Source organism: Triplophysa rosa, linkage group LG18, assembly GCF_024868665.1.
Source record: "Triplophysa rosa linkage group LG18, Trosa_1v2, whole genome shotgun sequence".
Classification (NCBI taxonomy): Eukaryota; Metazoa; Chordata; class Actinopteri; order Cypriniformes; family Nemacheilidae; genus Triplophysa; species Triplophysa rosa.
Genome location: NC_079907.1, coordinates 9,977,335 through 9,990,461, shown reverse-complemented (window position 1 = coordinate 9,990,461; position 13,127 = coordinate 9,977,335). Strand labels below are relative to the sequence as shown.

The 13,127-nt window shown below is 38.4% G+C and overlaps 1 protein-coding gene across 1 annotated transcript; it reads left to right on the top strand.

Moving 5' to 3' along the window:
• The first annotated feature begins 1,762 nt into the window (after nucleotides 1-1,762).
• Nucleotides 1,763-13,097, top strand: mmrn2b (multimerin 2b). Its single transcript, XM_057357882.1, has 7 exons — nucleotides 1,763-2,191; nucleotides 4,597-4,719; nucleotides 4,825-4,931; nucleotides 5,111-5,215; nucleotides 6,041-6,136; nucleotides 8,586-9,001; nucleotides 10,709-13,097. Exons 1-7 carry the CDS (start codon nucleotides 1,920-1,922, stop codon nucleotides 12,182-12,184), a joined length of 2,595 nt encoding a protein of 864 aa, XP_057213865.1. The 5' UTR covers nucleotides 1,763-1,919; the 3' UTR covers nucleotides 12,185-13,097.
• The last annotated feature ends 30 nt before the right edge of the window (nucleotides 13,098-13,127 follow it).

Genomic DNA, 13,127 nt, shown 5'->3' with positions numbered 1-13,127 from the left:
AAGCTGTACTGAATGAGGTTTTGCCAGTTTGTTTTCTAGAATATTTGTGTTGCAGTAAAGAACTAGCGCGTTTCCAAATATATTTAAATAAACATGTAGTAATATTTATTTTCTGGTGAAAAGCTGCATTTGAAAGATTATGCCTCATCAGGATGTTTGGATAGAGGTTAAAGGGATAGTTCACCCAAAAATGACATTTCTGTCATCATTTACCCTCTTGTCATTTCAAACCTGCATGACTTTATTGCTTCTGCAGAACACAAAAGAAGATATTTTGAAAAATGTTGGTAACCGAACAACAGCGGTAACCATCGACTTGCATTGGTTGTGTGCCTATACAATAGAAGTGAATGGGTAGAAGTGAATACCAACCAGACCACAGTTTAGTGTTTTTTAGTTGCTGTTTTCCTATTTTCACATTAATTTGACTTTTATTGAATGCTAACACTCTTAAAAATAAAGGTGCTTCGCGTTGCCATAAAAAAAACTTTTTTTCGAAATGGTTCCATAAACAAGCTTTAACGTCCAAAGAACCTTTCTGTTACACAAAAGGTTCTTTGTGGCGAAAAAAGGTTCAGATTATAAAAAGGTAAAGAGATGGCTTTGACTAAATGGTTCTTTGTGGAACCAAAAATGGTTATTCTAATTGCTGTGAAGAACCTTTAAAGCACCTTTATTTTGAACAGCATATGCAAGCTCAAGTCTCTAATTTTTAAATTGTATAAATGCTCTGTGCTCTTTATGTTTGTGAAAGGTTTGGTCTGTCTTACATCAATGCTTATTTCTAATGGGAGTCTTTTATTATTATATATTATTAGACAAACTCTAGAGTCGATGACGTCATACTCCAGTGCTTTTCTGCTCAAGGTCGACTTGGACAACAGACACCTTTAACAGCAGGAAGTCTGTGGTCAGAGGGCAGGAAGTCATGTTGTAAAGCACAGACTGTGTGCGGGGCGTGGACTGCCTGACCCAGAAGACCCTATATTTGTTGTCACAGCTGAGTTACACACTGTTGAAGCAATGAAGCATAGACATAAAGCCAGAGACCCTGAAGACCACCGCAAGACAAAATACCTTCTTAATTCTGGTTTGACAAAAGCCACCTTTTCGTCACACTAGACCCTGCTTCAAACAGCCTAAATCAAATCCGACCTCTTCGTAGGTGGGATCCATCGAGTCCCTGCTGAGAAAAAGCAGCTGATGTCTGTTCCGATGATGAAGTAGTTCGGGAAGCAACGTTTCTGAAATTGGGTCAGTAAGAATAAGGGCTCCTGTGTGTTATAAAAAGGATTTATCACTGCAGACAGTGTATATGTATATGTACATTACAGGTTATGAAAGCCCGTTCTTGTTTTCTATCTAAACACTGTTTTAAGCCAGAATATAGGAACTATAGGGACATATAGCTGAAAAGGCAAAAAGATCTGCAGATCTTTTCAAATTTCCCCAGTTGCTTTTCAAAGCAAAATGACTTTGTGTATTTATGTAGCTTAACTAAATTCAGTTACCAGAGAGCACACTGACAATATTAATATCCCAAAGTCAAGTCTTCCAAATGCCTGAATGTAAACATGATCGTTCCACTTCACTGTTTCCTTGGAAACAAGTGTCATGAAATGCACGAGACAGCAGCGTGTAAGCTTGTGTGGGTCTGCGTGTGTGCTGTCGGATTGTATAGCGCCGCAAAACATTGATTTATGATTTTAGCACAAGGCAGATTTCCTCCAATTGTTGGAGGGTGTTGATACTGTCAGGGGAGAGGAGGGAGAGAGAGAGGGGGAGTGGGAAGTGAGAGGGTGGAGACAAAGGCACGTTAGTGAGGATACCGGCTGGTGTGGACAGAGAGACATAGAAAAGTTTCCAGAATTGCTCAGGGCTACTCTCAAACGTTCAGTACCTCTGGGTTCTTCAGCAGGATGGCACAGACGTTGCCTTTGTTGGTGTTTGCAGTCCTGAATTCTCTGAGCTGTCACAGTGAGGTGAGGGCCAGGGACCCTGACGTGGAGGAAGAAGAGGCAGTGGGGCTGGGAGAAAGGGCACAGCAGATGCCCGGCGCCTTCGGAACTGATCACCTACCCACACATGATCATCGACATCACAGCATCTCAGTCTCAATGGCTCCTGTTGGCGCACCTCAAAACTCTGTGAACCCCTTAAGAGAGAGACTGCATCCTCCTGCACATAGAGGGTAAGTCTTTTGGAGGCACCTTGTTATTAATATTCTCCACAATTTAAACTAAAGCTTTAGACTAAAACGCTAAAGCTTTTAAAGACATGGGAATTATACAGCTAAAAAATAATTTAAGTTTTGGCCTTAATTTCTACATACATTATGGATGTCAGGGTAATTGCATCAAATATACGTTTTTGAATTGTTGCTAAAATACATGTTGAAAATGAAAACATTGCATCTTTTTCGTTATTTTGACCAGTGTGTCTTGTTTTATTTTTCTGCAAATAAATGCAAATAAAAACAGTATTTTTATTTGGAACTTGAGAGAAATGTTGTCAGTAGTTCATACAATATGCTCACACATATATATCAATAGCAAATTCAGAAAAACTGAACATCATTAATATATTTTCATTTAATGATAATAGTCTCTTGCTGAATAATAAGCAAAATGACAAATTTGTGTTGTACAAATCAAATCAGCATATTTCAGCAAATAAGCCATCCTTTTCAAACAACTTAACAATTTAAGTTAATTTTTTAAATTATTTACTACATTTTCTTAAAAGCACAAGAAACATACTGTTAAACCCAAACCTTCACCTGCGAGGGATGCAGGCATGCAGCTGTTTAGCTGTCCATATCTTAGTCTTACAAGGGCCTTTTAGTCTGAACCGGAGCTAAAGATGAACTAAAGATGTGTCCGGTGAAGACACAGGAGGAGTTCTAATCAAAAGTGTTCAGGTGTTTAAAGAAAAATAAAAGGATTAAAAGAGAGATAAAAGAGGAGCAGAGATGAAAGAATGGTGGACTGATGAAGGATGTTCACATGTGGGTATGGAGGCAGATTAATGATAAAGCCATAAAGCGACAGACAGAGTTTGTCTTTAGTCATGATTCACTATGACCGAATCGGTAGCTGAATGAGGGCTGATGTTTTTCTGGACAATGTAATATGGTTCAAGGTGACAAACAGAGGAAACAGGACAGCCCACTTCAGTCATTTTCTTTATGCAGTGGATGATGAAAGAAAGGTCAGTTGGAAAAAGACGAGTGAGAAATGCTGGTGTAAATTCACTTCAGATGAATCAACTGTGCTAACAGGCTGTGCATCTGGAATAAAATAAAAAAAAACATCCCATTTGTCTACAGAAATGCTTTTTCTGTCACACAGCTCTTATGTAATCTTTATAATGACAGCAGCACTCTGTTCTCTGTTCTCCTGTACAGCTTATGCATTATCAGCAATTACAGTGTCCATCATTGTTATGAAACAAGTGCATTCAAATGCTTTGGGTGCAAAATGAATGAAATAGAACGATCCCCCCATGGCTGGTATGTTTTGGTATTAATTATGCAATTGTAGATGGTATAAATCAAATTATTACACAGCTCATTTGAATACTTTATTCTGATTGGTCACTCATCTGGGTATTGCGAGTCATCTTGATCTGAACAACTTCTATTATGTTCAATGTACTACAATGCGGTCACTTTTGTCATGTTTGAATTAGTTACAAATGAGCTAGTAAAATAATAAAATATTTTTTTGTGTCCAACTACGTATTTATACTTATATGGTACTTTATACTTATATGGTATCTAACCATGTAATAAGTGGGAAAACCAAGCCTGTGTAGTCTCACACCCGAGTCCTGAACACTGTCAAGATTTATTTTGTGATAACAACCGTCTGGATGTATATTAACTCCTAAATGCAAGAATTATTATTAGACTCATTAAACCAACTCGAGCGATTCAAATGATAGGAAATAATAACAAAAACATAAATAAAACTCTAAAGTAGCTAAATAAATTCCTATCATATTACGGTAACGAATCTTTAACTAGTGTAAAGTATTGGTACAAAGTACGAATGGTCAACTTGTTTTCTGCTGTCAATGTTTCCAAATAAAAGCAGTTGTTGCCTTTTGTTAGTTACAGTCTCAGAAAATGTTGTATAAATATTTAGGTATATCGGCATCCAATGTTTAAGAATTATAGGTTATCATTATCTGTCAAAATTGACATAACGGTGCATCCCTAATTACAATATTAGAAACATATGTTTAAATGTAGGACTGAAAGCAACTAACCATGTCTCTGAAATTATGATGAAATATTTTTAGAATAAATGTTGTGGACATTCCTGTATAGCTACACTAAGACTGGGAATGTATAAACATTATCATCAATGTGGACTTATGATATTCCCTCATACACAACAGAATATAAAAACATACACAAATATGCTGACATAAAGTTACTTTCAAAGTGAAAATCTGTCTCTGGCCATGATGGCAAATGATGCCAGGAAAACATAGATCTAAATCTGCAATTGCTATGGCTGTAAACACCAACCTCAGCTTTTTCTTCTAGGTTTTAATCTATCATTCCAAACCTTCTCTCTCTCTCTTTAGAAACTGGTGTTCATATGTAAATCAACGTGTGGTCACTACAGCTTTACTGTGTGGCACTGAGACCCAGACAGTTAAATCAGTGAACCCCTGTCCCGATGGAGTTCCAGACTGCCAAATCATCATGTGAGTCAATGCATTGATTCATTCATCCTCATATCCGACAGTACATTTCACAAATATGCTGAGCATTCTGAATGTGATGCTGATGCTGACGATTATGATGATCAGGTATAAGTTGTCCTCACGGCCTATGTACAAGCAAAAGCAGACTACACTTTCTTCAGTGCACTGGCAGTGCTGCCCGGGTTATAGAGGACACAACTGCCTGGAAAAAGGTACCACAGCATGCTCATTTAGAATTTGATTAAAGTTGTTGACTTATTTATGAAAATAGAAAGTGTTCCTGTATCTCATCTGGTTGCTCACAATGTCAAAGAATATTTAGCTTGAAAGCATCCGTGCGATCAGCCCATTTTTGTGTGTTTTGACTCCACATTTAATTTATCTTTCCCAGACAAATCTCCAGAGGATGAGGACAATGTCTCAGCAAAGTCCAGGCAGGACCAGTCGGAAAGCCAACATTCTGGAGAATCTAAGGTTAACGACAACAACGGCTCAGGCAAGTTCGTTGTTTTAGTATGTGCAAGCCTGGCTTCACCTTTAACCTTTCATACCCGCCACCTTCTGCATGTTTGCTTCTTTAAAATGACCTTTTTTTGCTTCTAACAAAAAGAGGAAATAAGCAGTAGACTTCTGGCTCAGTGAGTGTGCTTCAACAGGAAAGAGAGAGTCAGCTGGCATTTAGGATAGCTGGAGATGCAGTGCCTTATGCCAGTGAGCACAATCACGAAGAATAACAACTTAAAAGCCATGCTTTCCCACATATCCTAAATAACCACCAGGGTAGTACTTTTATGGCTGGCACAACAATCAAACGTTTTTCCCAGATTATTAAAAGAGACCAGCCCTGGCAAACCTGTATACATTTCTTTGTTCTGTTGAACACAAAGAAAGATATTTGGAAGAATGTTGGCAACTGCCAGTTTTGGGGCATCATTGACTACCATAGAAGGAAAAATAATTGTATATTGTTTTTTGTTCCGTTTAACACAAAATAAGATATTTTGAGGAATTTAGGAAAGCAAAAAGTTCTAGAGCACCTTTGACTACCATTTTAACTTTTTCTGCTGTGGTAGTCAATGATGCCCCAGATGTCAGTTGCTGAAATTTTTCTAAATATCTTTGTGTTCAACCAAACAAAGAAATGTTTACAGGTTTGCAACAACTAGAGAGTGAGTAATTCATGACAGAATTTTCATTTCTGGGTGAACTATCCCTTTAAAATAACCCCTCTAAAACGAGCACATGAGTAGGCTCCATATTTGTCCTCAGACTTCGAATGTTTTAATTAACTTCTCTCCCACTGTAAACAAACTTCTTTTAGGCGGTCCAATACTGACTGACCAACTAGAGGACATAGACTGGGACGACAAGCCTCAACAGGAGCATACAATTCGTGGTCCTCATCAGAGCCCTGTTGGTAAGAATGCGAATCAAAACCCTTCAGCAACAATGTCCAGCACACAGGGGACCAGAGGTGGACGAAGTACACAACTTCCTTACTTGAGTGAAAGTACAGATACTACTGGTCAAATATTACTCCACTACAAGTAAAAGTTGTAAAGACAGATTCTTACTTGAGTAAAAGTACAGAAGTACGTGCTTTTAAAAGTACTCAAGTATTAAAAGTAAATTTCCTTTATGTCAGTTGTGCATTGTTTTATTGTCGTATACCTTGTGCCTCTGAAGCACCCTACTGAATACACCGAGTAGCTCACAGAATCAGTGGTATTAAAGGAGTAGTTCACTTCAAAATTTGCCCCCATTGACTTTCCATAGTAGTTTTTATTCCTACTATGGAAAGTCAATGGGGGCAAATTTTGCAGTGAGCAACTCCTTTAAGAGCTTTATATGTTTAGCACACATATGTTTAGTTTAGATATAATCCTGTATGATCATTTAGCCTAATTATCCTCATTAGCCCCCTAGGCCTATATGTATTTATGAGCAGTGTTCTTTTATTTTGTATATTCCCTTTACCAGTTTTAGCAGCAATTTACCAGTAAGTAGTAAGGTTCTTGTAAATAGTAAAGTGTAGAAGCCATGTGTTTGTTGGACTTATTACCATAATTTAACTACAAACATAAACTATAGCTAGTATAATGAAACTATGGTATGTTTAGTTGCTGTGGTTTTACTAAAGATTATTAATTGGAGTATGGTTCCTATATTTAGAAAATGGTAAATTTGTGGATACTGTGGTTTTAATGCAAATACCATCCCTGCTGAAAAAAAACAATGAATTTTTTAATTAGAATGAGATTTTTAAATTAAATTCCTCTTTGTAGTGTGTTTTGGGTTTTATCCCAATAGGATTTACCATCCCAGCAATAGAATCCATCACATACAAGTAGACAACATAGTATCCATAGTACAATTCCCATTTATAACCATTAAATCCATTACATTTTATGTTGTATTTTGGGCAGGGTTCTATTGTTTTTATTTCAACAGGAATACTTCAACTATAGTTACTTCAGTAAAAACATCATTCATTCTCCAAATCGCTTTAAATGATATAACAGCAGATCAGAAGTTAACACGCACGTGTAGCTCAAGGTGTATGTGATGCTTATTTACCGTTTAGCCGTTATGCCGATCATTTTCATGACAATGCTTCTACGATCTTTGACTGATCGTAACCCACAGATGATTACACCACACTTTAACATGTGCCTTTTTCCTCTTTTAATGTTCTATTTGCCTTTTCAGAGCGCTATCAACGATGTAGCAGCGCCTACGTTTACATTAGTTTAGCGGGGAAGATCCCACAGTTGCCAGATTTGCGTTAAAGAAATCTGCCAAATGGCCATTCAAAGCTTGCCGGAAAACCGCGAGCTTAGAAAAACTGAAATACTTGGCAACAGTAAAAGGTCCTGGCAGATCGCAAGCCAGATAAATTGTGCACACAGGAAACCCCGCTGCATAGAAACCATTTTCTACTTTTGGACCTTTTTATAAATGTAGTGGAGTAAAAAGTATGATATTTGTCTTTCAAATGTAGTGAAGTTAAAGTACAAGTACTCAGAAAAAATAATACTCAAGTAAAGTACAGATACTCAAAAAGTGTACTTAAGTACAGTACTCAGGCAAATTTACTTCGTTACTGTCCACCTCTGCAGGGGACACATTTAGACTGATATGTTATAATAAGCATTAGCATACTGTGAAATAGTCACTTTTACCACCCTCAAGTGAACACAACCCCTTCCAACAATAACATCTTCCTCTGGAGGATATCCTTTCTTTCTTATATACAAACTCCAACGGTGATGTAATCATCCAAAGATGTGGACCGACGGAAGCAGACACAAAGAAAGAAGGCCGAGATGTCATTGAATCTATCCATGAGTCACAGAAGTCCGCAAATGAGATTTTAGCTTCTCCTGCAGTCTGACATTTGAAAAGGTTCATTCAAGGAAATGATATCTATCCAATGAGCTCATTCAGTTCAAATGCAATTACAGATTATAAAGGGAACATCCATCAAAATAATGCATTTGTTTTCGTGGTCTGTCACATTGAAGCGTGTTAGTGAGTGTTATGTGTTGGAAGCCTGCAGAGATGAGCTTCTTTCTAATGAAAGCACTATAAGAGCTCAGACTGGGCTGTCAGACTATATCACAATCCCTCGAGATTCTGTGCTGGCAGGCAGACTATCTGCGTGAGCACGATTTCAAGCTATTTTTGACTCAATATGCTGACACGGAATTGTGCATAACCTTAAATAAACCAACTGCACAGAGCAAACAAATAAACGATGTTTTTCTTTTACTTATTTTGCATTGACTTTGCATTTTTATGATTTGATATTAGGATATATGCAAACATGCTTACAACATTAAAGAGGCCTGTTATCGATATTCTAGGTGCAAAAGAAGGGATCCCTACCTCTCAACCTCTGCCAATACTTGATTCATCTATTCTCCTGTCAATGCATCAGTTGATGTCAATTATGATGAGTCAACTTCAGCCAGTGCTGGAAAGCTTCAATCAAACACTGCAGCATCTGTCCGGCGAGGTGGACGCGCTGTCTAGGGACATGCAGCAGTTGCGGCTGGAACAGTTTGGGGATGCATCCAGACGGACTGAAGCTCGCAGTGGAAATATTGAGGAGAAATTAGAGTACAGCCATCTGCAGATCAGCGAGATGAAAACTCAACTAGACACACAGAAAGACCAGATGGAGAGAGCATTTCAGATTCAGCAAGACATTCTGCAGCACAACCTAACAAAGCTGAAGGACGAGATGGAGGATCAGATCAGTCAGAGCATAGATGCACAGGTCATAAAATATTGTAAACACAATTCACATATCAGAGATACACAATGGGTTTCATTCACTGGTGCATGCATGTGTACTCAAGCAAGATAGCTCCTGGATAGGGCGGTTACAATATAAGATTTTCACTACACACCTATTGTGGCCCAAACAATTAGGATAACTGTAAATGATTGTGAAATTGATGAAAAATATTACATTTCCTGAAGCTTCTGTCAAGTTCATCTTTAATTTAGTTTATTGCATTTACTCTTTTGTTTGTAACCATTGTGACTTTTACGGCAAATGTTAAAGTATGGTCAATAACCGTGATATTAAAACCCATGATAATCGATATTGTGTTAATTTTGCACATATAAAAAATATCGTAAATCATTTATTTACTTAAGAACCACAATGGACTCAAACTATATCTTTGCCTCACTCATATTGAGTGCGATTCATTGGCCTAAAAAAGAGAAAACACAAAATAAATCAAATGAAAGATGAATTTGACTGACAGAATTATTCATTTATATTTGAATAGATATCGCAATAATAATGTTATCGTTAATTGTTTGGCCACAATAATCACATAGTGAAAATCTGACCAAATCATGTCGTGAAAATTGATCCCCAAAAAAGCGAAAACACAAAATAAATAAAACAAAAGATGAATTTGACTGACAAAATTATTTGTTTACATTTGAACAGATATCGCGATGATAATTGTATCGTGAATGATTTGGCCACGTTAATTCATGTGGTGAAAATCTGATATCATGACAGCCCTAATGTGTTTTAACACAGTATCAATTATCACAGTTATTAATATCACAATTATTGTCAATACCAGTATATGGCAACACCCTTACACCTTCATGGATTTACAAAAACTGTTTACACACATAGATTTGTTAATATGAACAAATTCAAGTGGTTCTGAATGAGCTTATTTAGCATAATACTAGGGATGCACGATAAATTATCGGCCATATCGGTATCAGCCGGTAAATGGTCATTTTTAATGTTATCGGTATCGGCCGATAATAAAATTTAGGCCGATATATTATGGCCGATAAATCATTTCCTCTTGTTAAACTTCTTCAGCTGCACGCTGCTCACAGTTAAAATACATTACATCTTTCGTCGTGATCACTCACTTACTGCTATTAGCAAAACATTGTTGATGTAGGTACAGTATGTAGATATTTATAAATGTGTAAATTATAGGAACAAAAGCATATTGTTTAAATCAGACTGCTGTCTGAATGCTTTCTTTCTTGAGACCTGTTAGACGTGTCTATTAAGAAAATTTCTCTGGGTTGCTCTGAAAGAAAATCTATAATTTGTTTATTTAATTTAAAAAAATATACCAGAAAAGTGTAAAGTAGGCTCGGTACATGATTTTCAGGGGAAAAAAGAGAGCTAATGGTTACCTTGTTTTCTGAAGTGAATGTTTTCAAATAAAAGCAGTTGTCCACGTTTTGCCTTTTGTTTCAGTCTTAGGGAATTTTATATTAATATTTAGATACTGTATATCGGCCAATATATCGGTTATCGGCTTCCAATGTTAAAGAACTACCGGTTATCGTTATCGGCCAAAATTTACATATCGTGCATCCCTACATAATACGCGCACAAACCATCTCTGTAGAAAAGTTCACAAGATTAGTGAATGAGCCCAATAACGAAGGTGTTTATAAATGATTTTGGTGTTTATGTGTCCAGGTGAATCTCCAGTCTCTTAGCGTGTTGGTTGAAAAAGTAAGACTTGGACAGAAGAGGCTGGAAGGGACACTGCAGAGAGAACGTGCCGAGTCGGTCGAACCAGCGCAGGAGTCAAGAGTGTGGGAGGCCATCACTCGACTGGATGAGAGGGCACAAAAAAACTCTGCACAGCTCAGCAGCTTGTCTGACACCTCAGAAGACACTGCTAGTGCTCTCCAAACCCTGCGAGAGAATCTACTGAATCTGGGCCAGAAAGTAGAAGAGGTCAAAAAGGACTCGGAGGTCCACTTTGCAGAAACCGGTTTGGAGGTAGAAGCAGTTCGGGTCAGGGTGCTTCACAGCATTAGCGAGCTTAAGGCTAATGTAAGTGCACACGAAGGCCAGCTGAGAGAAATAGAGCTGGACCTGAACAACATCTATCATCAACTAAAGAGAAATGACTCGCCTATTGCAGCGCAAGCCTGTAACTGCGCGTCCATCGCTGACTCTCTGGTGAGGCTTGAAATGGAGGTGGCGAACGTGACACGCTTAGCGAAAAAGAACCAACTTGCATTTGAAGATGCAGAGATGGAGAGGAGTCAGACTCGCTGGATGACAGAAGTGGAAGATCTTCATCAGGGCCTGCTGAATATGAAGGAATCGCTGGCCTTTGAACAAGGCAGAAGCAGAATTATAAACAACAATATATCCCAGCTAAAGGCTTCACTTTTAGACAGCCAGATGGAGATGCGCAGCCTGAAAGAGAAGGACGAGGCAAAGTCGACAGAAATTCAAGGCCTGGCGGCCACCTTTTCTTCGCTCCTTAGTGATGCTCTACGCCACTCCGAGGTCCTGGAGGTGCTACTAGGAGAGGAGGTCTTGGAATTCACCACATGGTCTCACAACCAACAGAAAGAGCTCAGTATACCAAATCTTTTACAGAAAATACACTCCATGCAGCACAAAATTGAGAACCATGATAGGAGCCTAGCCTCCCTTCGGAAAAAGCGTCCGGAGGAAGGTGAGATGCATAGTGATGACCCTGTGGCATATTCGGATTGGACCAGCACAAAGAATCAGTTAGGCTACCCGACACCGGATCCGTCCACCGGAGAGGATGAAGATGATGATTATTCAGTCAGTGACTTCTGGAGTCTGGGAAAGGAGGTGGAGGAATTAGCAGGCCGAATAAACCTGCTGGAGGAGAGTTGTGGCAACTGTACTGTGACCCCTGGTGGCTCTGCTGTGGAACTGCAGGTGGATATAGCATCACTACGTCAAACCCTGGAGGATCATTTGAGAACGTTTGAAAAACTGTTCAGTCATACAGAAGAACTAACCAGCTCTGGTAGAAGCCTGAATCTGGATGATGTTTGGAAGCTGGTTAGGAGGAAAGAAAGGAACAACAGAAGACAAAACCCCAACCAGGAAAAGACAGAGAGTGGAAATGAAAACTCTTCCAGGAGAGGCAAAAGATACAGTAAAACAGGCAATTGAGATACTTCATTTAATAAAAATTTGATTGATGTGGTCCTGTAGCTCAACTTGTGCCATGGGTACGAACCACAGGGAACACACATACTGATAAATATATATATAGATTTAATGCACTCTAAGATGCTTTAGATAAGTGCCTGCCAAGTGCATAAATGTGAATGTAGAAAACGTAAATACATTATATTAGTACTGAAATAACTACATTAAAGGGCTAGTTCACCCAAAAATGAATGTCAGTAACCAAACAGATCTCATCCCCCAATGACTCCCATTGTATTTATTTTCCCTACTATAGTAAATGGGGAATAAGATCTGTTTGGTTACTGACATTCTTCAAAATATCTTCCTTTGTGCTCAGTAGAACAAAGAAATGCATACAGGTTTGGAATCCACCTGAGGGTGAGTAAACGATGACAGAATTTTCATTTTTGGGAGAACTGTCCCTTTAAATTGCAGATGCAACAACACTGCCCCTCCATGGACACAACTATAACTACACTATGACAAAGCATTTGTGATCAGTCTGTGAGAACCCAGCTAACGTTAGTCATTTTTTGTGATTCCCCCCACAAACTCATCTTAAATAATGTAAAGTACATCCTGAGACAATATAACTGTATAAACATCTTTAATATTGATAGAGCGAGGAGTAAGGTCAAAGATTAAAACCATAGTGAAATTATTGGTTGAAATCAAATTTAACGTAGTTAAATGACTTGAGCCTGGTTTTCAGAGTCCAGTCACATTTTGTTGTTGACTGAATATATTGTTAACATTTTTTATGAATCATCTTAGATTACGTTTTATTACCGCTTTCCCCTGTGGTGTTTGTCTCAAACCTGGACCACAGAACGACGCCGAGCGGGGAGCTCACGTCAACTAACACGGCTGTGAACCACGGTGGCGCTTTTAATCCTACATCACGGATGTTCTGCGTCCCCCA